General features: G+C 36.5%; 1 protein-coding gene across 1 annotated transcript in view; it reads right to left on the reverse strand.

The window, feature by feature from the left end:
- Positions 1-22,902, reverse strand: part of LOC111045028 — a 135,299-nt gene that overhangs the window by 39,527 nt on the left and 72,870 nt on the right. The window contains 1 exon segment of the mRNA XM_039431851.1: positions 1,288-1,417. Coding sequence (XP_039287785.1) covers positions 1,288-1,417 — 130 coding nt within the window.

Consider the following 22,902-nt stretch of genomic DNA (forward strand, 5'->3'; position numbering starts at 1 on the left):
ACAACTTCCCTTGCCGTTATGAAAATTGATCACCTGACGCTAGTGTTCCCGCGCATCTCAAAGCTACTATTCAAAGATTTGAGTCAGCTGGTGACAGGGCAAAAACGCTGGAGACACACGTGAGGTCTGCTATCTCTTCATAGTGAATGATTTAATAGAATCAACAATAATTTGCAACTGAATAATCATATTTTGTCGAATTTAAAACTTATTTTCAATTTTAGGTGAAAATGTTACTGAACATTAATTGTAGAGATTTTCATGCTCAATCTACTCCACTTGATTAAGTTTTTTAATCTTTTTTAAGTTTGTTAAGCTTTTTTGTTTAAATTGTATCTGAAGCCTGATAATTGGGAATCTAAAATCGAACTTTGCATTGATGGGGCGGAGCTCCTGAAATTTCTACAGATATGGGACTTATGACACTTGATAGTGCTTATCGATGACTATTTTAGGTATGAATTTGATCAAAATCGTTGAAGCCGTTTCCGAGAAAATCACGAAAAACCCTGTTTTTGACAACATTTTCGCCATTTTAGCCGCCATCTTTAATTGCATTTGATCGAAATTGTTCGTGTCAGATCCTTATAGTGAAAGGACCTTGAGTTCCAAATTTCAAGTCATTCCGTTAATTGGGAGATGAGATATCGTGTACAGAGACGCACATACACTCATACACACACACACACACACACACACACACACACACACACACACACACACACACACACACACACACACACACACACACACACACACACACACACACACACACACACACACACACACACACACATACAGACCAATACCCAAAAACCACTTTTTTGGACCCAGGGGGCCTTGAAACGTATAGAAATTTGGAAATTGGGGTACCTTAATTTTTTTCGGAAAGCAATACTTTCCTTACCTATGGTAATAGGGCAAGGAAAGTAAAAATAGTTTAACTCATGTTAGAGTGAAGTTGAATTTGTATGTGGGAGAAAACTTGATACTGTCAAGCTATACGTCTGGATCATGTATTACTGGTGTTCATTGAGAAACAAAGGATATTGCTTCCACTTCCAAGACTCCATTTATAATCAACTAATAGTTTTCTCTTATCCAGTATGGTTCACAGCTATGAAGAAAAATCTATGGAATTAAATGCACAGAAGAAAATTTACTTGACTCACTTCAACACACATGAAAAGGCAGGTGAACAGGTGTACTAAAAAGAAGAAAAGACACGATCAAATCCAAATAGTGAATAAGAGAAATGAGGGAGAAGTCTTGACAATTGGCACTCACTTGTTATCCTGTTCAGGGTCCTTGTAAAGGAGTATCTTCGGCTCAGGATAGACGCCTTTTGCTTTGCATGTGACATTTACAGCTTCTGTCTCCGTCTTTGATAGGACTACGTCCATTCTCTGCTCTGGAGCTGTTAAAACACAATGAGAACAAATCAAAATTAGAAAAGTAGAAGAACTTGAACAATCGATCTTTTATTTCATTTGAAATACCCTACTCATCTATTCATTCAGTAATACAGATATTACTACAGTAGTATCCTTCAGTAGTAGAGATATTTATGATTTTGTATGATTATTTTCTTATTTTTAAGTTAACACTTGTATTTTGTTTAAATTTATTGTTCATAATTTTTGATTTGCTCTTTATTTGTGATTGTTTTTTTTTTTTAATGGCGAAAATAAATGATTTGATTTGATAATACACAAGTCATAATAATAAATGATTGAAAAGAAGTGACAAGCACAACAAAATCTGTTTTTTTTCAAATTTCAATAATTATTATACTCATTCATTTACAAAGGCAACTCTCCACAAGTATTTTAAGCCCAGGTGATGATTGTTTTACAACTTGGGTTATGTTTTCAATGTAGCATTTGAGTGGTGATTGAACTTGATGTTTCATTAGCTGGGCAATTTTCTGATTATAGAGGAGTATAAACCGCATTGCAAGAGAACTACTTGAAAATATTGATTTATTTAGAAACTTGCATCTAGAATTTCATGAATTCAAGCCATTGATCCAATTCAAATATTCTTCATTCCAGAAAATGCATATAATATACAATAATTGTGATAGAAATGTATGGAATACCCCTACAAAGACTATACATCTGTGTGTAGGGGTGAAATGAGAATTCCTTATGAAAGGCCTGATGCTTAATCACAGCTTTGTATTACTATCAGGTTACCCTATTATTGGAAGCTTACTCACTTTTTAAAATTTGTATAGTTTTGTAAGTATTTCTCATGTAATCATCCTATTCACCTATAATCTTCCTAGTAGTTTCCTCCCGTTTCTAATTACATGATTCATAAACGACCAAACATTCTCTCAACCTCTAAACCTCATCCTCCATCCCACCGTAGTGTCGTCAGTCCTTTCTTCTCCTCACAGTTGAAACCCTTCGACATCCCTCCAACTAACTACTACACTTGAAAGCCTGCGGTACCGCTTCGTTAGGGAATTTCTGTTCTCTGACTTGGAAACTTGCAGGTTCCGGACACCTCTGTAGCTATCCACGGAAGTGGTAAAGGTCCGGTGCATTAATCACCCTTTCTCTCTCGCCCTACAGCTTCCTATCTCACTCTCTTCTCGTAATTCTGTTTATTAATTAAATAGAAATTCATTCATTACTACCGAAACGTAAACTAACCTCACTTGGTGCGCAGTAGCCTTGCAAAAATGGAGCTCTAGTGAATGCTGGGGCTCAAGAAGCAGGGAAAAGAAATGGAAGCAGGAAAAATGAAAATATTATTTTTAATAGGCGGAATCCTCCCTCCTCTTCCTCCTTCACCCCCTCACCCATCTAACTCCCTCCATCATCGACCCACCCAACCTCACCAGCGTTAATTTGAAACCGTTCAAAGCTCTTCAATTTTAATAAAGCTCTCTCGCCGCTTAAGTAACTATTATTTTTAATTGGGGACTGGTGTTTAATCGACAAGTGAGGTTCGTTCGTTATTTTTCAACTTTTTCTCCTTCGTGATGTCTCTCCGTGTGGTGGGGGGAGGAAGAATCGAAGGGGGAAGTGATGTGGGGGAACGAGGGGAAGCTGAGAGAGGCGAGAGAAAAGAAAATACGCAGCAATTATGGTGAGTTTTGTGCCGGGCGCGAAAAGTTTTGAATGGCTGGTAGATTCTAAAAATCAAACACGTATATAATTGCAATTATGGAGGGGTTTTTGTACTGGAGAATAATATTCAGGTGCGAATTGAAACAAAGAATTAGATTATTTATGTGCAGTCACGTGGAACAGATACTGCAGAATGTTTATGTTTATTGAGTAGAATTATTTTTCTGTAGAAGCGGTGAAGAGTTTATTAAAATATAAGATTTCAAGGATTTGAATGCCTCACTTTTACAAATCTGGTAATTTTCAACCTGATAGCTGAAGAAATTTGATTTTTCTAATGCTCGTTTTAGTTTGGAGAGTACTAAGTGGAAAATTGAATAAAAATATTAAAATTGAGACATTTCTAAATTAAAACTTTCAAGTTTCCAGTTCAGCTTGAACTTTTACTGACTAGCTGTTCAAATATTTGTTGACCGAGCGAAGTGAGGTCTAAGATTCAAGTCGACGGTTTGGCATTTCTCTTAATGTTTAAATGTTTATATGTTGCACATTCACGGTGAAACGCGGAATAGATTTCCATGAAATATGACAGGTATGTTCCTTTTTTAATTGCGCGTCGACGTATGTACAAGGTTTTTGGAAATTTCGCATTTCAAGGATAATATTTTTTTTCTGTTATTTCTATTAAAACTAGTCACTAGGACTAACCATTAATTTTGTTCTGTTATTTCTTATCCTAAATTAATTTTTATTGCTAAAGTCTTCCAGTGAAGCCTACAGTTCCAATCTATAATTTCACTACTTTAAATTATTTCACTACACTTTTATTCAATATACTTTAATCACTCCACTAGCACTACACCAACTCGAAGGGCTTTGTTCTCTCCAACCTCCTAGTGAGTTCAGTGTTGTCTAGTAGTTGGATGACTTCGGTGTTGTCGTGTTGATGAAGACGTGACTCATGATGGGCTGCCAATCGTCTTATCTCACAGGTCACATAGGGGATGTGCAGATCTCGGTGCAAATCGCTGTTCCTTATGTACCAGGGCGCATTCACCATGTTCCGCAGTACTTTGTTTTGAAATGTTTGAATCTGACTGATGTTAGATGTTCTAGAAATTTCATTTTTCTAATGCTCGTTTTAGTTTGGAGAGTACTAAGTGGAAAATTGAATAAAAATATTAAAATTGAGACATTTCTAAATTAAAACTTTCAAGTTTCAAGTTCAGCTTGAACTTTTACTAACTAGCTGTTCAAATATTTGTTGACCGAGCGAAGTGAGGTCTAAGATTCAAGTCGATAGTTTGGCATTTCTCTTAATGTTTAAATGTTTATATGTTGCGCATTTACGGTGAAACGCGGTAATTTCCATGAAATTTGACAGGTATTTTCTTTTTTTAATTGCGCGTCGACGTATATACAAGGTTTTTGGAAATTTTGCATTTCAAGGATAATATAAAAGGGAGAAGGAGCTTCCTTCTTACGTCAATATTGGATTGAAAATCAGACTATGGAATTATTCATCATAAATCAGCTGACAAGTGATTACACAGATGTGTGGAGAAGCCAGTCTATTGCTGTATTTCCATAAGGTCTATAGTTTCAATCAGGTGCTTGTGGATGAGAATACTGCGTGAGGTCTACTGTTCACAGAACTACTAGTAAGTTTGAAGCTAGTTGAGAAGTATTATCTCCTGTCAATAATATTGTCACTCTCAGCAATTTCCTTTGACATCGAGTCTTTGAATAGCTCTGTATAACCTCTGATTGAATTCACTATAAACTATTCCAACATCAAGGAATAGGTTACGTATTCAGCATTCCTATTTCTATATAAATTGAACAACTTGAAACTTTAAAATTTCAAAATTGAATCTTTGAACACTGAAACATTCAATCCCTTCCCTATTGACTGTATTCCTCATTATGTATCCCTTTCATTCAATCACTAATCTTGCACGATTCCAGAATATTCTCAAAAACTGATTTCAGAACCCTTCTTTCAACTCACAACAAAATCCGAACGATAAATGAATAAAACGTTCAGCACACAGTGGGCAACAAAGTGAATAGGTTCACAAAGGTGGATGAATAAGGAGACCCCAGATAAAGCAATAACACAGAATGAAAAGTGCAGAATGGTATCTTGTAGATAGCGGCCGAGGAGGTTGGGGAATGAGAGAAAAGAGATAGAGTGATAAGGTGGGGGGAAGAGAGACCAAGTTAATAATTAGCCGTTTGAGTCTGCTGGGGTGTATAACAATTTGGAGAGATGCGGGTACGGAGGTCAACTCACCCCCACCCCTCAAACCTAATTCCTCACCATCCTTACTTAGAGTTCCCTTTTTAGACCGTGAACCGCCCCTCAAACTCGCCTAAATCGGCTTGGATATCGCGATCTGTTTTTAAGCTTTTAATATCCCTATCTCCCACTGTCCAGTTCGCTCGCAAAGTAAAGTTACTCACTAATTTAAAGCTGAATGGGAATATTTACTCAATGAAATTCAGGTGAGGGTCACTGGCCAGCGATTCCCGCCAAACTTTCAAATCAACTTTTACTGGGATCAAACAAATTGTAATTACGTGAACTATAATGGACTGGTTTTCATTAAGTTCATAGCCACTGATTGAAATCAGTGTTCTAATTGGATTATCAAATCATCATCAATGTTACACACTATGGGTATATTTGAGAATAAAAGTGTTCACACACTAATGAGTTCTGTTAATAATGATAATGCTCGGATGTTTTATCCTCTGTAAAAATGGTTAATTCTTCATTTTTTCTTGATAAGCACAAATATAATAATATGATGTCTATTTGAACCGCAATAATATTTTTATTGATAATAAGCTAGTATTAACTTCATGGTGAGGGCTACTCTTATTTATCTGGATATTAAAATCACTTAATAGGAAGTCATTAATATAATAAAACATGTTGAGTATAGCAGTTTTAAAAAAATCTGGTGTGACGCACTCACACAACTTTCCTTGCCGTTATGAAAATTGATCACCTGACGCTAGTGTTCACGAGCATCTCAAGTCTACAATTCTAAGATCTGAGCCAGCTGGTGACAGGACTATAACGCTGGAGATACACGAGTTCTGTTTTCTCTCCATAGTAAATGATTTAATAGAATCAACAGTTGCCAACAGTTTGCAATATTGAATAATCATATATTCTCGAATTTCGAGCTTATTTCCATTTTTAGGTGAAAATGTTACTATACATTAATTGTAGAGATTTTCATGCTCAATCTTTTCCACTTTTTTTGGTTAAATTGTATCTGAAGACTGATAATTAGAATCTAAAGTCAAACTTTGCTTAGATGGTGCGAAGCTCCTGAAATTTTTACAGATATGAGACTTGTGGCAGATGATAGAGCCTATCAATGACTATTATACGTATTTGATCAAAATCGTTGGAGCGGTTTTCGAGAAAACCCTGTATTTGACAACATTTTCGCCATTTTAGCCGCCATCTTGAATTGCATTTGATTGTATCAACCTGATTGTGGACCCTCCATTGGTTACCCAGAAAGGAGACTTATGCCAGTTGATAGAGCTGATAAATAACTATACAGGGTATGAATTTGGAAAAAAAATCGGTCAAGTTATTTTTGAGAAAATCGTGAAAAACATGGTTTTTTAGCAACTATCCGCCATTTTCCTCAAGAATATTACGGAGCTCCTGCAATTTTCCCAGGAGAAAAACTCATGTCATTTGATAGGGCTATGGATAGCTATCCATGGTATAAATTTGAAGAAAATCGTTAGAGCCGTTTTCGAGAAAACCGTGAAAAACATGGTTTTTTAGTCACTATCTGCCATTTTTCTCAAGAATATTACGGAGCTCATGGAATTTTCCCAGGAATGAGACTCATGCCAGTTGATAGTGCTTATGAATATCTATCTATGGTATGGATTTGGAGAAAATCGTTAGAGCCGTTTTCGAGAAAACCGTGAAAAACATGGATTTTTATTCATTATTCGCCATTTTTCTCAAGAATATTACGGAGCTCCTGAAATTTTCCCAGAGATGAGACTTATGCCAGTTGATAGGGCTTATAAATAGCTATTTATGGTATAAATTTGAAGAAAGTCGTTGAAGCCTTTTTTGAGAAAACCGTGAAAAACATGTTTTTTAGTCATTATTCGCCATTTTTCTCAAGAATATTACGGAGCTCCTGAAATTTCCCCAGAAATGAGACCTATGCCAGTTGATAGGGCTTATAAATAGCTATCCATGGTATAAATTGGAAAAAAATCGTTAGAGCCGGTTTCGAGAAAAACGTGAAAAGCATGGTTTTTTAGTAATTATTCGCCATTTTTTCCGCCATCTTGGATTGAATTTTATTGAATTTCTTATTGTCGGATCCTCAAGGTATAAGGACCTCAAGTTTAGAATTTCAAGTCAATCGGTTTATTAGGAATGGAGTTGCCGTGTTCACAGACATACACACACACACATACACACACAAACACATACACACACACACACACATACACACACACTGTGTAGACCAACACCCAAAAATCATGTTTTTGGACTCAAGGGACCTTGAAACGTATAGAAAACATGAAATTAGGGTACCTTAATTTTTTTGGAAAGCAATACTTTCCTTACCTATGGTAATAGGGCAAGGAAAGTAAAAACCACTTTTTTGGACTCAGGGGACCTTGAAACGTATAGAAATTTAGATATTGGGGTACCTTAATTTTTTTTCGGAAAGCAATACTTTCCTTACCTATGGTAATAGGGCAAGGAAAGTAAAAAGGGTACTTGGATTTTCAATTTCCAGATAAGTTCATATTATATGCGTGATGAGTACTAATAAACTCAAATTGTACTTGATTGTTACATTATTTTGGTATGCGAGCACCAAATATGTAATATGTACTTGAGTGATGGATCATACGATTCAGTATGATGCTCATATTTATATCATGTTTATATTTTCATCACTGTTCATTCATTCCCCACCTTTTTCAAAGCCAGGGTCTCGAGTCCGAGTCGGTGAACGAATGGAAGACCGAGTGAAACTGTTCCCGATATTCAATAGTTTGTTCAGAGGGGAAAAATTATTGCTTGGAGCGGCAGAAGAGATCATTATGATACACGGATTTGTATTTGAACGTTCTCACAATAAATTGGATTCAATCACAATTTCTTCGAAGAGCAGAGTTTGAAAGGTTCTGGAAAATGAAATCCCCATTACGATTTTTTTTTCATTTCGAAGCCACTGACATCTTCTAGTAAATAGCAATAGCTCAATCAGAATATGAACAAAATCAGAACATTCTATCCCACTCTAATCACATCGCAAACTGAATTGTCTCATAATTATGCAAGTTAGAGTTGGAAAATTAGATTGAATTTACATGTTTAGAAACTATAATAACTTGATCCAATTCGAACTGGCAAACTAGCATTACCTTTGTTACCTATAATGCTACAATACTGAACGTCATCATAATGTGAAATAAATGTCGCTCATTCATTGACAAGGGATTGCTTTCAGTGATTTCCTTTGAGTTTCATGTATTACACGATTAGCTCACCAAATTTCCCTATTATCAAACAGTAAAACCTGTTTCAGCTTGAGCTAAACTAAACATCTGTATAATTGAACTAAATCAGCAGAACTATATTCATATTCTCTGAGAATTGTTCAATTTAAATAGTAGCTTTTAATCACATTTCCAGTAGTTAAAGACAGAACTCGGCCTGATAAGAATATTAAAATTGATTTGGCTACATATTATATTAATATTTTTTTTATTTCAAATGATTTCTTATTGCAAATTTTACAGTTACTCCTACTAACGTCACTCAGAACTTCTCGAGAATCAGAAATATATTGTGATTCAGAAGTTGTTAAGCAGCAAAATTCTGTTCATTTTGTTCAAAATTCTGTTCAAATTTTGTTCAAGCAAAATTCTATATATTTAAAGCACTGGAATAAAATGTAGAAGTAGTTCTCTACTACAAAACTTATTATCTTCCAACAAATTCCAATTTTCAAAACTGATCTGAAAGTCAAGAAAAATCAACTATAAGGTCTGAGTTTCATGTCAACCAGACATGATCAAAGCTTCATATTATTCTCCGAATAAAAATTCTCCATCTTCACGACTTGTCATAAACACTGACATTTCCTTGACCTTGATACGTCCTCAAAAGCGTGCTGTAAAAAGTAATCGTCCAGATTTTGCCAGACTATTTCATGTGTATTCATGCGACGCTATAATATTTCAATTTAGCTTCAAGTCTTTTTCCCGCCCTAATAGAATAACAAGAGCCACTGTATAATATGAACCATAAATAGAGCTATTACTGGCTACTGTAAGGAGTTTGGTCGCCGTAATATTATTAAAAAAAGATTGATATTATTCAGACGGATAATGACATATCGTGCATGAAAAGTCCTCCCCCTGAACTCCCTTCACACCTTCCTTCCTATAAAAGGACACCCCCTCATCCGTCTACAAGACAGAGGGAGTTTTGGAAACATGCAACCCCAGTATAGAAAACCAATCTTAATAGAAAACTACTTTTTCTTGTAATCCAACTTGGAAAATCTAACCTATAACTGAAATTGCTATACAGGCTTCTCTTCACGTGACATTCGAATTGAAATAACGTTCATGGGATTGGATAACTTGGAAATATGGAATACTTTGAAGTTTTCTTGGTTGCATGCTGGGTTGAAGATGAACATCATATTATTAGTATATCATCGTGGGAATAAAACTAATCTAATCGTTCGTAATATCTGTTTTGCCTATTGTTATAAGGAAAAAATGGCTTTGAGATTAGTCAGAGACTTTCTTCCACAGAAAAAAAAAGAATAAGTAATACCAGAAGATGAAGAAGAAAAAATTATACCACGGATAATAGAAGAAAAAGTGTTTTCTTTCCTCAGTGCTTTTACTGAGGGTAGTTAAACGATTCTCCTGCTTATTCTTTTCTATCCCAGGGTGAATTCAAAATAGTTGAATGTCCGGCAAATAAATTTTGAAAATGAAAGTGCGTCTTGTTTGAAACACTTTATACGTCAACACCATTTATATTTCAAGAGAATAATCATGACTTCAATCTAGAAAGTATAAAATTGAAGTTCTACAGAGGATATTTTTGAGAGAAATTTACAGGATAGATTTTTTTAAGAATCGAATTGTTTTTTATACTCCAATGAAAAAACTGGAATATTTTGGGAGACTTTGAAGGAATTTTGTAATCCTCATATGAAAACGTCAATATAATTGATGTGTCAACTATGAAAGATTCCTCTATATTAGGGCAACGGAGCATCATTCAGTGTTCAAAATCTTACGAATTTTGCAAGTGAAGTTTGATGAAACGACTTCGATACTCGATAACACAGTGATAAATCGACCCGGATCAAAATTCAATCTAATTCTGACTTGACAGCGCACTAAAAGGAGAAGGTAGCAGAATAAATTGTGCGCCAGGCTAGCCGAAGAGTGGAATTTCTAACGAGAATATGAAAGGAAACGTGGGTAGAAAGAATAATTGAAAAAATGATTGTAGGCTTTTCGCGAGGGTGAGTGAAAGGCGAGTGTGCCAGATAGGGGTGGGGGAGAAGAATGAAAGAATCAAATTGCACCTTTGCTTGTTCTAATCGGAGTCTTTATTACAAAGTGAGGAGAGATTTGCGAAATGAGGAGAATTGAGGGGGAGGATTGAGTTGGGGAGATGGAATCAAATAAGGCGCAGAAGGAGGAGAAGGACCACTGAGAGGAGGACGTGAAGTGAGAAGGAGGAGCAGAATAAGTGAAGAGATCGCAAGGATAAGAAAAATAGGTAACAGAGGCGTAGGAAATCATTTATAAAATGAAATAATACAACGATGATTAAAGATGAAAGAAAAATACTAGTGGGGGATGGAACTATTGAAAAAGAGAGTTATTGATGAACAGGAATAAAAATGAGAAAAAAGTGATGCTGATGATGGAAAACGAGGAAAAAACGTTATGGGAAATTATCATTAATATGATAATCTAAGATAGGGAGGGTGGGAATGATAATCAGAAATAAAACGTGAGGGAAAGTTAGAAAGTGGAAGAAGGAAGGAAGATCAGATTTAGAAATGGATGAGGAAAAATGAGGGACAATAGTTATTGACAATGAGGGGAATTTATCAGTGAAGATGAGGATGTTCAGAGGACAGCTAGAAAATGATAATCATCTGAAATGATAGTGAGAGTATTGAAGAATATGATCAAGTGGAGAGGAAAAGTTACTAGTAGAGCAAGAAGGAGAAAAGTGGAAAATGGAAAGAGAGAAATAAGTGGAGAGGAGGTTGAAAAGGAGAGGAAATAAAAACGTGAGGAGAAAAAACAAAAGTTATTGAAAGAGAATGTGAAAAAACTAGCAGAATTCAAATAGGAGAAGAACAAGAAAAAGAGATGGGAAAAATATATGAGGCTATGGTTCATGGGTGGAGAGAGAGGAATGACATGGAGAATCTTAATGGGGGAGTGGATGGAATGAACAAGATGAGGAAGTGAAATTACTGCAAGTCAGTTTTAACAAGAAAAATAATATGTTCAGGATTCGTTTGGAGATGAAGGTTGAGAGAAGCAAGAATATAGGAGGAAGACGAATTGATGGAAAACGAGGATGGAAGAGAAACAAAGGAAAACTGGGCCTGGAAGTGACTGGCTACGTAGTGAGAGAAAAGCGGAATTGGATTTTCAGAAATTAGTTACTGCGTCCAAAGTGATGGTTCGAAGACAGACAGCCTGCACTGGCGAGAATTTCGAAATACAGAGCAGTAGATCAGTAGATAAGGAGCAAGGTTGATATGGATTGGTACTTGGAGTAGTGTGTGATAGTGTAACGATGTTAAGTTTGTGAAGTAATGTAGAACCAAAGATGTTTGTTTCACTGATAATGTATGGAAGAGGAGATGAGAAAAGCATAATAGTAATGATAGAAGTGAGAGAGGAGATAGGAGGGAAAACAAATTGTTTTTGTACGAGAAGAAGAAAATGTTGAAATAGAACAAATGTGAATAGAACCTAAGCTACTTGAGAAAATATAATATTTCAACTGGACATACCAGTAGAACATTTTTGAAAGATTATCAAATAGAACCAACCAATTCTAATTGAACGTAAACTACTAGAGAGAAGATAATAGCATAGAGAAACAATAGCGTGAGTAGATATCCCATGGTATAGGGAATTTATGTCGCAACTTTTACTGTTATCTTAAGCCGATTACTGTCGATTATTGTCAATTTTTACTGTTTTGTTGGGGGGATAGTGTATGAACGGCACAATTCGAGAGACTACCAGCGTCACACAGCTGAATAGGGAAGAACTACGTGAACTATCGGCTTGGGATAACAGTAAAAGTTGCGACATAAACGCCCTATACCATGGGATATCTACTCATGCTATCGTTTCTCTATGATAATAGTTCACCTGAAGGAACAAAAAAAAATACTCAATGAATAGCGATCGAGTAGGATGAAGTCGACGGGAGGAATAGAAAAAGGGAGTATTCTAACAACCAGAAGTTTGATCAAGTTGAAGATAGTTCAGACATAATGCATGATAACCAGCGTAGCTAATGTTTGTTCGCAAATTCTAGTAGCCTATCAATGCTTCATCACAAAACTAACAATAAATTATTTCAATGTTTCGTGATAAGACTGTAGTGTATCACTAAGTCATCATATAGTATTACAATAATAATTATTCATTCAATTGAATTGAATTTAATTAAATCGTAACTCTAATCACAGTCATTTAGTCAATTAGTGTTGTAATTATTATTAAACGAGAATCTCAAATAAATGCTGCAAATCACCCCGAAGACCTCTGCTACTGCAGACATTGACAATAGGGCTAACAGCTAGATGGAAATTCGATGAGAACTACTATTCAAAAATTAGTTGCCATCCCGGGAGTCGAACCCTCATCGAATTTCCATCTAGCTGTTAGCCCTGTTGTCAATGTCTGCAGTAGCAGAGGTCTTCGGGGTGATTTGCAGCATTTATTTAGGATTTTCGTTCAATAATAATTATATATTAATTAGCATTTGAATAAATGCATTCTCTATTTTATTCCATCTGAAATTAGTGTTGTGCTACATTCTTATTTCTCAAGTGAATACAAGCTTAAATACTGCATATAAGCAGAGACAAATAATCTAGAGAGTAAATTAATATTCCACTCCAGACTAATATTTTACTCTAAACTATACTCTGTACAAATTAACTTCTGACTTGGAAGGGACATGCGCAGCAGAGAAAATACAGAGGTAGGGATACAACGGCTGCGATGTTGCCGTTCTGAACCGGCCAGCATTCCTCTAATTTCTCGTGAGTATTCAAACGCTCATGTTAAACTTACGGAATTTCCTGCCTGAAATCCTTCAGTCGATTGACTCTTATCGACAAATTGGCAACTGCGCTTCTACCTGTAACTCTAATTATCACTGTAATTGGCTGATCTCCCTCCATTTATCTGCGCCGCGGATTCCTCCAAGTCTGAAGTTAATTTGTACAGAGTAATAATACTTTTACTCTATGAAAAAGTAATTCATGAGTGTGATGGAGAAGAGTACGATTGAAATAGTTATTTGTGCAACTAGTGCGCAAAGTGACAGTTTGCTGCACCGAAAGAAACGTTTACGCCCGAGCCGTAGGCGAGGGCGGAATGGCTTCTTGAGTGCAGCAGACGAACTTTGCGCACGTATTTCACATTAAGTTTTTCCTACAGTTGCCATTGAATATGAAAAGTGGGTAATTATGGGTAAAATTGCCTGAAATCCATCAAATGTATATCTGTGTAATTTTATTATTAATAAATAAAAAGAATGTAGTATGTGTGTTTGAATGTTGGGGGGGGGGGGGGGCTGTGTGCTGTCAACTGCTGTCATCCACTGTTAACCAGCATCTCAAGATTCTTATAACGTGCACCACAGTCACTGTTACCAACTTAATTTTGATTTTGCTGCACTGGTGCTCCATATAACCTACTATTTTGCGTTGCCATGTTGCAAATCTGGAGTGCAGGAAAAATTTTTCCCGCACTAGAGCGGAAAAGTGATTCTTTGCGTTCGTTCTGTAATCAGTGCAGCAATGGCCACTTTTCAACGTAACTGTAGGAAAAGAATATATTGTGCGAGACAAGATGCGAAGACGATGATGATAGGAGAGGAAAAAATAACTATTTTAGGAAGAAAAAGGATAAGAGATTGACATCGTGAGAGGAAAAGAAGGGAAAGGAAGAATTATTCTAAGAGTGGGTGTAGAAGATGCTGGAGCAGATGTAAAGCGAGAAAAAGACTAGCAGGAGAAGAATCAGTCAACATAAAGTCGAACAAGAACGGGAATCAGGAAAACGGCGGAATGAAATTGAGTAGAACAATGAATGTGATAAATCGTTTTTCTGTTTGGGGCGGCAGCGGGCGATAAACAAAATAACGAAGGAGCTACAGTGAAATTCACTCGAATCTGTCAGAAATGGTTGAATGGGGGGCATTGATGCTATTCATGAGAAATGCTGTCAGTTTGAAGTCAGTCTCACTGCTCCATGCTACAGTCTGCCTATTGTTAGATTCACATGAAATTGTCACCATTGGTTGAATTGGAAGCAAGCATGTTATTCAGAAGGAATGCTGACAGTATGAAGTGGAACTCCCTGCTACACGCTCTCGTCTACCTATTATTAGACTCAAATAATACTGTCAGCACTCGTCACATTGTAACATTGATGATTCCCTTACAATCAATGATGACAGTTAAGAAGTGAATCTCCCTTCACCGTGCTCCCGTATGCAAGGACAGATTCACACAATTCTGTCAGTGTTCTTTACATTGTAACATTGATGAATCTCATCTGACCGATGCTGACAGTTGTAAGTGAAACAAACTACCGCCGCTTCCACTAGCTGCTATGTCCCAATGAGACATCAGCTCTTTGTTATTTCCAGTCTCACTATGTTATCAGCGCCCAAACCCAAGATAAGACTGTATTTAGGCGGCACAAATGAAGAAGAAGAGGAAGAAGAAGAAAAGAAGAAGAAGAAGAAGAAGAAGAAGAAGAAGAAGAAGAAGAAGAAGAAGAAGAAGAAGAAGAGAAGAAGAAGAAGAAGAAAGAAGAAGAAGAAGAGGAGGAGGAGGAGGAGGAGGAGGAGGAGGAGGAGGAGGAAGAAGAAGAAGAAGAAGAGAAGAAGAAGAAGAAGAGAAGAAGAAGAAGAAGAAGAAGAGAAGAAGAAGAAGATGGAGGAGTAGGAGAAGAAGGAGAAGAAGGAATATAGTTCCACTCCAACCACTGGCTCCAATCACAGAATACAATTATAGTAATAATATAATGTTGTATTCTGTGCTCTAATGTACTTGGAGAAGAAGCAGCCAAGTATACTGTATACTGGAGTATACAGTGCAGCTAACTAATAATAACTGGTAACAAGTTCTCCTTGTCCCAACACAGGACTGGAATGAGAATTAATATAAGTGACTCAATCACATTTAGTATTGTTCGGGAATCTGAAATATCGCTGATTAGGCTTTGTGTTGGTATATTGTTGTGGTGTGGATAGAGAGAGGTTTGTAATAGGGTTTTTGACTTGGTAGTGATTATTTTAAGGAATGAATTCGAGGAGTAACTGAATGGAGAAGAGGGTAAATTGGATTCATGAAAACTTGTTAGCTAGAAATATTTCCAGTAAGATAGATCTTGGAACCATAGTTATCATACTAAAATGGTATAGTCAGAGACAGACTGATCCTATCATCTTCCTCTTCCATTGTTTCTCTCACTCGCACTCTACGCTCACTCTCACTTTCTCTAACTCACTCTCACTTACTCCCATCTCACTCTATCTCTTCACGATTCAGTTTTCTCACAATAGCATCCTATTCTTCAGATTTAAATCGTTCAACCAAATGAGAACTCTTCAGTCATGGTTGCAGTAGTCAATGCAAGTGGGAGCAATGCAAGTTTAAATTAATTTGTTTTAATTTTAATTAAATCCACAGTTCTGTACTCATATCAGTCTTTTTCTGGGAAATAAACTTGAAGTTCATACATAATTTAATGATATCGGATAGATTTTTGATAAAAAACGCAGTTTCATTTTTGAAGTTTCAAGTAGTATGTTAGAATAGGAAAATTAGCTGATAATTCTCTAGAAAAAATAGCTGTAGTATTGACAAAAAGAATGTACCCTTCTCAAGTTTTGTGAAAAGTCCTCTTCTAGTTTCAAGCAGTGCTTTTTTCAAATGTTCATCAAATTAGCTTTTCTATTCTCATCCTTTGGAAATCAAAACTTGTTTGTTTGGAGTGTTTACCGTTTTGGGAAACTATTACCTTCTCAATAGTATATTATTCTAGGTTTATATATAACTGTGAAAAAGTTACAGTTTATTTTGATTAAAAATTGTATACAGATTTTATATAGTAATTTAAGTCTTGATTTCAAGTCTTTATTTTGTTTAGTCTTAATCCCTCCAGCGGCCGTAAATTGCATCTTATGTGCTGCATTGTATTTTTCTTAATAAGTAACATTTAATTTGGTTTGTGATTTGTTACTATGCAGTTCTGTATATTATAAACTTGTTTATTTGTTTTTGATATGCATGTTTCTCATATTTTCTTGTATTGAGCTTATTGAGGATAAAACGTCATTCATTCATTCATTCAATCAACAGTTTAGTGTTCAACGTGTTGACAGTGTTTAGAAAATTACAGACAGAAGATGATTCCAAGCATCACCATAGACACCAATAGAAACGATTCACATATCACTACTATCACCATGTAATTTATAAATGTATTATAAAATGAAAGATTAAAAATCTGGTGTGGCGCACTCACTCAACTTTCCTTGCCGTAATGAAAATTTATCACCTGACGCTAGTGTTCCCGCGCATCTCAAGTCTACTATCCAAAGATCCAAGCCAGCTGGTGACAGGACAATAAGGCTGGATGCACACGAAGTTTGCTATCTCTTCATAGTGAATGATTTGATTGCATCAACAGTTGACAACAGTTTGTAATTGAAATAATAACATTTTCTCGAATTTCGAGCTTATTTTCAATTTTAGGTGAAAATGTTACTGGACATTAATTGAAGAGATTTTCATGCTCAATGTTTTCCACTCTAAATTCCTCGTTTGAATTATATCTGAGACCTAATAATTGGGAATCTAAAATCAAACTTTGCATAGATGGGGCGGAGCTCCTGAAATTTTTACAGATATGAGACTTGTGGCAGTTGATAGAGCTTATCAATAACTATTCTAGGTATGAATTTGATCAAAATCGTTGAAGCCGTTTCGAGAAAATCGCGAAAAACCCTGTTTTTGACAACATTTTCACCATTTTATCCGCCATCTTGAATTGCATCAGATCGAAATTGTTCGTGTCGGATCCTTATATTGTAAGGACCTTAAACTCCAAATTTCAAGTCATTCCGTTAATTGGGGGATGAGATATCGTGTACACAGACGCACATACACTCATACACACACACGCACACACACACACACACACACCACACACACACACACACACACACACACACACCACACACACACACACACACACACACACACACACACACACACACACACACAACACACACACACACACACACACACACACACACCACACACACACACACACACACACACACACACACACACACACACACACAGACCAATACCCAAAAACCACTTTTTTGGACTTAGGGGACCTTGAAACGTATAGAAATTTAGAAAATAGGGTACCTTAATTTTTTTCGGAAAGCAATACTTTCCTTACCTATGATAATAGGGCAAGGAAAGTAAAAAGGTTACCTCTCAACTTGTATGCGACACACGCATACACACCCACACACGTCAATTGGGGGTGACCATCGGTGAATGGTGTCGGTTTTATCGTTGAGGGTACCGTACCCCGCCAGCCACCCTCCAACATGGAGGGAGGCTTTGAAAGTTGACAGATCATAAATCACATACCCCCGTTACCCCCCATTCACATATAGACTATGAAGAAAGTAAACGTGCGGCCCTGCAAGCCAATTTTATTCTAGTGAGCCCAGCACATTTAAAAGCTTTATGTGTCACCACCGTGTGGGGGTCACACATGGGGGGAAAAGGGAGGAGGTATTTTCCAAATTTGTGACCAAACCATACAAACCCCCTCATCTACGTTGCTTTATTATAAGCAACATCAGTGTTGAGTATGGTGCTATTTCTGACATGTGTTCAGATTAAACCACACTATCTTGTCTACACATAATATTTGCATATCTCTCACTTTATCACTCACGTTTCTCGCTCTCTCACATTCCTTCACCCATTGTCAACTTTCTCACTTACTGGATCATTTTTACTCTCTTTCTCTAACATACAGAGTGATTCTCTCACTAATTAAATTTTTCTCAATATTGTAAATCTTTCTCTTAACTTTTAATCTTTCTCACTATTGATAATTTCTATCACTCTCTCTCTCACACATGATGAATCTCCTAACACTGCTAATCTCTCTCATTGTACTACTTTCTCACTCACCCCTCCATATCTCACTACTTACTGAAAAATTTTTTCTCATTCTCTATCGCTCTCTCACAGTCAATCTCTCACTTTTAGTGTCTCTCTATTTCTGTATCTCTACCCTTTCTTTCACACACAGTCATTTTCTCTCTACTGTTAATTCATCTCACTTACTTTATCAATTTTTTCCTTTAACTCTATTTCACTTACTGTATCATTCTCTCTCTTTCACCTATAATATCTCACACTCTATCTTTATTTCTCATTCTCTCTCACATATTTTCCATTGCTCTTTCTTACTGTCTGCCTATCAATCCATTTCTCTTTCTTACTCCACCCTCTATCTTCCTTACTCTTCTTGTCTCCTCCTGTCAGTTTGTCTCTCTTCATATCGTTTTCTCTGTCTCCCTCTCTCTTTTCCCCTTCGAAGTATGATTTGTTTGAAGTTAATTTTGATGTTGTAATATTATATATCATGTATATTCATGTGATAATATGTATTCTTCTTCATCCATTTGGAAAATTGTGTATTTTCTCTTTTATAGAATGTGAATGGTTGTGTGGTGGAGAGGACCTTTTCCCCTCCTTCATTGTCTCTCATTGTTACCCTCTCTTCTTCACTCTCAATGATTCTCCCAGACTCTCATACCCTTTCTCTCACTCTCCACCTCATTCATTCCCTCTCATTCTTCCGTTCGAACCCTCTCTTTCACTTTCTCCCTCCTTCTTCCCCACTGTTTTACACTCCCTCTCACTCTCTCTTCCTCTTATTCCTGCTCTTCTCCTCTCTCTTCCTCGCACTTTTACACTGTGTCATATCTAACCCTTTCTCAAACTCTCTCCCTCATTCTTCCCCACTCTCTCACTTTCTTCCTCCTCCTTCATTACTGTTCCTCTTTCTCTTTATACTGCTGTTTTCCTCCCTCTTCCTCACACTCTCTCACTCTATCTCACTTTCTCTTTGTTTGTATATCACTCTCTCACTCACTCTCACTGACACATTCACCCCCATCTCTCTCTGTCATGTTACCCCAGTGCTGTTGATATGACACGATGAGATAAGCGCGAGCAGCGTATGCCGTTATGGGGCATCGCGTTGACAAACAGCCGCGCTACAGATAAGCTTTTCATGATCTACTTGACGCTCAGTCACCAATTTTTAGCCCCATTTATTGATGTCGCGTGGTTTTAGGGCTCGCAGCGCGGCGGTTTCAGATACGCCATTAAAGGTTGTCAACGTACATGCGTCTACCGGTGTTATGGTCGCGTCGGCATTGTGTTAACGTGTCGTATGTCACCCGAAAAGCTGGTGTAGTTTGCTGCGAATAGCTGCACTGGTTGATGATTATCTGATCCATGTACAGCTTGAGGATAGAGTTGGGATTGATGGTTAGTTTTGCTACCATTACTTAGTTTTAGTACAGTGTACTCCAGGTAAACTTCACGATGAAGGAGCTTTGAGTGACTTTCTCAAGGTTGAAGCGCGGAAGAAGGAGATTTGTTCCACAGAACACATTTGTGTTCTCTCCTCCGTGGATGAAGCATTGAGCACTGCACTCTATGATCACATATTTTTCCGTTTAAGATAAATAATAATAATAATAAGATAAATAAATAAATAATAAGAGGTGGATTCAAAAAGGTCTTAAGTCAAAAAAGTAAATTTCTCAGGAACTATTTTTTTTAATTTTTGATAATATAATTGAATGCTACTTTGGAATAGAAACATTCATGTAATTTTCAGTTTCAAATCCTTCTTTCAAGACAATTAAAAGTGAGATTCAATCACAAAATTATTTTTTTTAAGATGTTAAACATTTGGTTTTTTTCCAAAACGACCTTAAGTCAGTGACTTAAGCACTTCTGGAAAATTCATATGGGAGACAACTTCAAACTATTATTATTTATAAGAGCATTGATAATCAGAGCTTGTCTTTAAGATGTCAACAAAGGTATTAATAACTATCTAAGTACATGACAAAATATTAATTTTTATTTATCAAAATTAATCACATTCTTCTTCATTTCACTGACACGATTCACTAATCAAAGTTAATCAGTCAGCATAACCTCAAAATCACAGCAAATAGGTGCTGACTGCTGGAATCGCGCATGCGCAAAACGCTTGGCAGCTGACTTAAGCCTGTTTGGAAATGAACAAGGCATGACTAAAGCACTTTTGGGAAACATTACTGATTTTAATGTGTATAATAGGTAATTATACTTGACTTAAGCTGTTATGGCATGAATTGTTTTTCCAATGTTAGAAATGATGCTCTAGAATCAGATTTAACTAAAATCTCAAAATTTGAAAAAAATGACTTAAGCCCTTTTGGAATCCACCTCTTCTGGTTGAACCAATCATTGGTTTTTGTCTGTGTGTAAACTTCCGCAGTCGACGACGAAAGGCATTGTTGTCTGGAGACATTCATATTGTCCAAATTCCAAGTGTGCTGAAACAGCTGATCCAATAACTGTCCATTCATTATCTAGGAAACATAGCACTTTGGATATATCAATATTATCTTACCATTCCAAAGTATTAACTCAACCTCTCCCATTAAAACATAACTTTAAAACATTCAACACGATCTTCTAGGTTATTTGAACAAATTGAAACCTTTTCAATCTGAGAACATCACCCTGTCATGGTCGACGACGGCAGGCATTTACGAATAAACGAGACCCCATGTTTAGATTGAACAGAACTGGGTCAAGTTTGGAGCGATTAATAGGAATCTATGAATAAATTTATCACTTTTTCAACAGGATATTTCCAGTTCCCCAGTGTACGAATTGAATATCCTATCGGAATGAATATGATGAATCAATTAATTCTATCTATCAATGATGCTAAAAAGGCTTGAATAATCCTTTACATGCTTACTAGTGATTTATGATTGATTTGATTGATTCATTCAAAATTGATCGCGATGTAGAACACAGGTGATCAAAGTAATGAGTAAATCTTTCTCTAATCATTGTGAATCGATCTTCTGTAATTCCTCTATCCATTAGAGCCAGGACCTCCTATATACTACCGGACCTGAGCCTAGAAAAAAAATGACCGCCGTATGTGGTGGTCTTATAGGAATTCCTACTGAGAAAAAAATCACTAATCAGCTGTTAGAGAGCGGCTCAGTTTGTCAAAATCTCAATTCATCCAGTTCCCGTTTAAAATGTCATTACTAGCCACCACTTACGGCGGCCATTTTTTTCGTAGGCGCAGGTCCGGTATATAGGAAGTCCTGTTAGAACTATCATGGAATGTTGTTTTGCAAACTCTCAATGGGCAAATAACAATGTCATGATGCGAATTCTGTGGATCGACATGAAGTGAATATATAGATGATTTTACTCGATTACGATCAAAAGTTGATACATGGTGATACAATAATCGGTAGAATTCGCAGTATACTACACTATACTTACAAATTTCTAGCGTTCTCCACTAAAACAAATTTCTGACGTATGAATTTTCGATGGTGGGTGGCATCGGTGAAAATTCCTAACTCAGTCTCTCTACGGTGATGATATGAATTTCTATAGAGGTATCAACTGGAAAAAATACGGGACAATTATTGTCAATCCGGCCGCTACGTGAAGTCGGTTTTTAGCCGGCTCAGGCAACCGTAAACCGCGCAGATATGCGGCAATATTGTTTCTACTTTTTAATGAAACCCACTACAATCCACCACCACACATGAGAGTGGCGTTTTTCGAAACAGATGTTGCGAATCAAAAATGATCATCCTGTCTGAATCTTCCCTATGATTGAATGGAGACAATATGTTGGCAAAAAATGGTTCGATTATTATCGGAGAGACAGACGTATTGAATGGCATTACTGCAGGAAAACAGGCTGAAAAATTGCACCACCAATCGCTTAACACCGATCATAAAATCGGAGTTGCAGGCATATTGAATGGTATTATTGGTCTATTCACTTGCATATTTGTCAAAAAAACGAATGGTTAAAACAGATGCTTTAGCAATGATCATGAAATCGCTGGTGCTGACATACGTGAGGATATTATTGGCTTAGGCATTTTGTGTCGGGGAAAATGGCCAGGACTGAAAAATTGCATCATCAATAGCTTGTAACGCTTTTCAATTGTAGGATCATATTAAACAGATTGATTTCTCAACTACGAGATATTGAAATTTATTTTGGAGGAAAGTCAATTTATCACTTTCTGAAGCTTTAAAATGGGTATGTTCAACTTCAATGCTTCAAATTTCTGGTTAATTATACAGTACCATTGAATAATATT

The sequence above is a fragment of the Nilaparvata lugens genome, chromosome 7, assembly GCF_014356525.2.
Source record: "Nilaparvata lugens isolate BPH chromosome 7, ASM1435652v1, whole genome shotgun sequence".
Taxonomy (NCBI): domain Eukaryota; kingdom Metazoa; phylum Arthropoda; class Insecta; order Hemiptera; family Delphacidae; genus Nilaparvata; species Nilaparvata lugens.